The sequence below is a fragment of the Thamnophis sirtalis genome, unplaced genomic scaffold (genome assembly GCF_051295495.1).
Source record: "Thamnophis sirtalis isolate CommonGarterSnake01/CBP01778 unplaced genomic scaffold, rThaSir2_p1.2 scaffold_2, whole genome shotgun sequence".
Taxonomy (NCBI): Eukaryota; Metazoa; Chordata; class Lepidosauria; order Squamata; family Natricidae; genus Thamnophis; species Thamnophis sirtalis.
The window spans coordinates 60083603-60087539 of NW_028261382.1; the positions used below are offsets into that span (position 1 = coordinate 60083603).

The window sequence follows — 3937 nt, forward strand, 5'->3', positions numbered from 1 at the left end:
TTCTTTGCTGTTTCCAGGGCAACCCTAGGGGACAGATCTAAATAACACACACACACCCCGGGCTGGATGTGACCCCCGGATCTTGCAATAGATTATTAATGTTCCCCTTGTCTAGGGGCCTGCCAGATAGGTGAACTACACTTCCCAGAATTCCTAGCTAGGATAACCCTGAACAGAGAATTCTGGGGATTGAAGTCCACACCGCTCTGGTGGGTACCTAGGAGATTAACAGTTGTCATCCACACCAGTGAAACTGAGAAATGGACTGACGTTTGTTGTGGTTCTTCCCGTCTTCTCTTTTAGGTGATCAGGTGACCAGGAAAGGGAAGACAAGGTGGAGATGGAACTGCCAAATCATGCCAAACATTTGCTCCTGCAGCTTAACCAGCAACGAGCCAAAGGTTTCCTTTGCGATGTGATCATCGTTGTCGAAAATGCCCTCTTCCGTGCCCACAAGAACATCCTGGCAGCCAGCAGCATGTACTTCAAGTCCCTCATCTTGCACGACAACCTGATCAACTTAGATACCGACATGGTCAACCCTACCGTGTTCCGGCAAATCTTGGACTTTATTTATACTGGCAAGCTCTTAATGACCGACCAGCCTGGTGAGCAGAACTTCAATGCTCTCCTCACCGCAGCAAGCTACCTCCAACTGCCTGACCTGGCGGCCCTTTGTAGGAAGAAGCTCAAGCGCAGCGGGAGGTCCTTCGCTGGCCGGGCTGGTGGAGCCTCCAGCGTCGGGCGGCCGCCTCGGAGTCAGAGACTTGCCACCGCTTCTGTCATTACTCGTTATTCAGGGTCAACCGAAGGGATGAAGGGCTCTCAGCCGAAGGAGATGCCAAAGGCGAAGGTCTCGGATGACGAGGTCTTCATGAACAGTTCCAACCAAGAGAATTCTCACGCCTTGAGTAGGGGCCTGGGCGAGGGGAGTAACAGCACCAATGGGAGCTGTGTGGACCAGGAACTTGGGCTGGATCTGTCCAAAAAAAGTCCCTCCCTGCCCACTGTAGCCCCCCAAGACGATACCCCACACGGAGAGAGTCAGCGCGGCTCCCCCCGGCCTGCCTCAGCCCCCACCGCCAACAGTGCCTCATCGTTCGAAGAGTCCATCTCTGGAGCCCCTCCCGCCCTACTAGACAACTGCGAGCCCATGGAGATGGACCTCAGTGAAGACCGCCAGTCCCTCCCCGAAGGCAACCAGCGAAAGAGCCTACGCCATTCCTCGCGCAAGAAAGAGTGGATCAAGAAGGATTGCGCCTTCGACCGGAAGGAGGGCGGGGGCAAAGGTTGCGAGGAGGGCGAGGGGTTGCCCAACGGCATTCTGATGGGCCCCTTGTGCAAGTCCGCCGAGCGCAGCCTAGGCCTGAGCCCTTACGGCTCAGAGCCACCGTTGCACGCCTGCAAAGAAGAGGTGGAGAACGGCAAAGAGAATAGCGAGGACAGCGGCCAGAGTGAAAGCGAGAATGGTGGGCACAGCAGCGCCAACTACGTCTACCGGCAGGAAGGCTATGAACCAGTGGCCTTCGGGGACAACCTGTACGTCTGTATCCCATGCGGGAAGGGTTTCCCCAGCTCGGAGCAGCTCAATGCCCACGTAGAGAAACACACGGAAGAAGAGTTGTACATCAAGGAAGAAGGGACGTTTGAGGATAAAGAAGAAGAGGCCGAGGATTTGTCGAACCCCAACCAGCCCTATACCTCGGAATCACGGCCGTTCAAGTGCTCGGTCTGCGAGAAGAGCTACAAGGATCCGGCCACCCTCCGGCAGCACGAGAAGACTCACTGGCTGACGCGGCCCTTCCCTTGCAACATCTGTGGCAAGATGTTCACCCAGCGGGGCACCATGACTCGGCACATGCGCAGCCACTTGGGACTCAAGCCCTTTGCCTGCGAGGAGTGCGGGATGCGCTTCACCCGGCAGTACCGGCTGACCGAGCACATGCGCGTCCACTCAGGGGAAAAGCCCTACGAATGTCAACTGTGCGGCGGGAAATTTACCCAGCAACGAAACCTCATCAGCCACTTGAGAATGCATACCTCTCCTACATGAAGCCAAAGTCTCTCCAAGGAGCTCTGAGCCCCTCCAAACCCACCCACCCACCATAAATACCCCTTAGACTTGCTGCTTTAATACAGACTACACAAACGAGGGACGTTTGTCTCCCCTCTTCAGTCATGGAAGGCGTGAACCAAACAGCTTTACTTTCTTCCTTCCTTCCTTTCTTTCTCCTCCTGTTTCCCTACCCCCTTGTCTTTTTCCCCTTCCCCTCTTCCAAGGAAAAAAAACCCCAGCCCCAATTTAACTCCCAGACTCCTTCCCCTTTGCGTCAGCTTTTCTCTCAGGGCCTGTGGGGATCAAAGTGGAGCAAGGAGCCATTGTAGGGGATGTGGAACCTCAAGAAGGATCTCCACTGTAGAGGGAAAGTGGGGTGGTCTAGGAAGTCCTTCCTGGTGGATGCCAATCCAAATTGAGGGCCCCACGGGAAAGGGAGGAGGAGGGGCAAGGTGGTCTTTGTCGTGGAAGCAAGGGACTGCCCCTCAACTCCCCTCGGTTTACTTTCTTAGCACTTTGGAATTGCTATGGTAGAACTTCCGCCACAGTATTATTTTTGTTCTCTTCTGACCCAACTCCAAGAACACCCTTTATTGGCCAATGGATGGCCTTCTTGGTTGTTGTTGTTTGCTTCTTTAATCCATTTGTGGGAGTTGGGTGGTTTATTTTTTACAATGGATCTGGTTTCAGAGATTATCCCTCAATGGGATTGCAATGGGAGATGTTCCTTGCCAATAGAGGCCAATCGGTTCGTTCTTCCTTCCTTCCTTGGGGAAGGTGGCGGGACTCTTCAATGGAAAGGACGCTTCCATTGGCTGAAAGAGAGGAAGTCCCATTGGCTCCGCCCACCATCTCTCCCCCCCCCTCCATTTCTACATGGTGCTTTCCACTTAGGAAGGTTTTCTTCCAACTATTCCTTCTCCACCAAGTTCTAAGGGAAGAGCTGGTCCGCCTTAACCATCACACCCTAATCTTGGACTTCTTCTGGTCCAACTCTCCTTCTCAACCTCTTTTGATCTCTCGAGCCTTATCCATGACTGAATGGGGGTGGGAGGGGCTGAGTGACACCCCGCTACCCGCTCCTCCCCAGGAATTTCTTTCAAACGAGCAGGGGTCATATCTGTGTTAATTTCCTTCCCTCCCTTAGTTTTTGTATGGATATTTTTTGCTTAGAGGTACTTGTTCTATTATAAGAGGAAAAACGATGCGTTTGTTCATATTGATGTAAGTGTTGGAATCGGAAAGTTTGAGGGACTTTGGGCGGGAATGGACGTAGGCTGGAAATGGCTACAAGTTCCTTTAGGTACCTTTTCATTTTCATTTTTATTTTATTTTTTACTTTGGGGTGCGCGTATGTGTCTGTCCGTCTTGTCTGCACGGGGTTGTGTCCGCGTGCACTTAGCTTTTTCCCTCCTTCACTAAAGAGTTGGGTCAGAATGGCAAGGGCCCACTTCCTTTTCTACCTCTTGAACTCACAAGAACAATAAGATGGTTAGCGAAATAATTAGGTGTGGTGTTTTGTCCCGCACTCCCCCCACCACGCCCTCTCCCCTCCGGCCTCCCCCCCCCATCCCCCCAGTTGTAAGTTAGTGTACAAAGTAGAAATTTAAAACTAAGGTTAAGGGATTTTTGGCACCTCATTCTTCCGCCAGAAAGTCAGAAACGCAAACGCATGGCCAAAGACGATAAGTAGACGCTTCCAAGCTGGAGGTCTGGAGAAGATTACGCGGTGCCACAAAATCATTGGGGTTTCTGTCCACGCAAAAAAAGGAAAAAAAGAGATTTTTTTTAAAAAGAAAAGAGCTTTTGGGTAGCCTTGTTTATTGAACCTGGATGCTGTGGTGAGGGAAGCGCCCTTTCTCCGTTGCTTGGAAGTCCCTT

General features: G+C 52.2%; 1 protein-coding gene across 1 annotated transcript; it reads left to right on the forward strand.

The window, feature by feature from the left end:
* The first annotated feature begins 309 nt into the window (after positions 1 to 309).
* On the forward strand, positions 310 to 2905 carry HIC2 (HIC ZBTB transcriptional repressor 2). The gene has a single exon (XM_087705717.1). It carries the CDS (start codon positions 341 to 343, stop codon positions 2051 to 2053), a length of 1713 nt encoding a protein of 570 aa, XP_087561843.1. The 5' UTR covers positions 310 to 340; the 3' UTR covers positions 2054 to 2905.
* Positions 2906 to 3937: the final 1032 nt, after the last annotated feature.

What these genes read in the sequence shown, in the direction of transcription:
- HIC2 (XM_087705717.1), top strand. Translation starts at nt 341, where the DNA reads ATGGAACTGCCAAATCATGCCAAACATTTGCTCCTGCAGCTTAACCAG.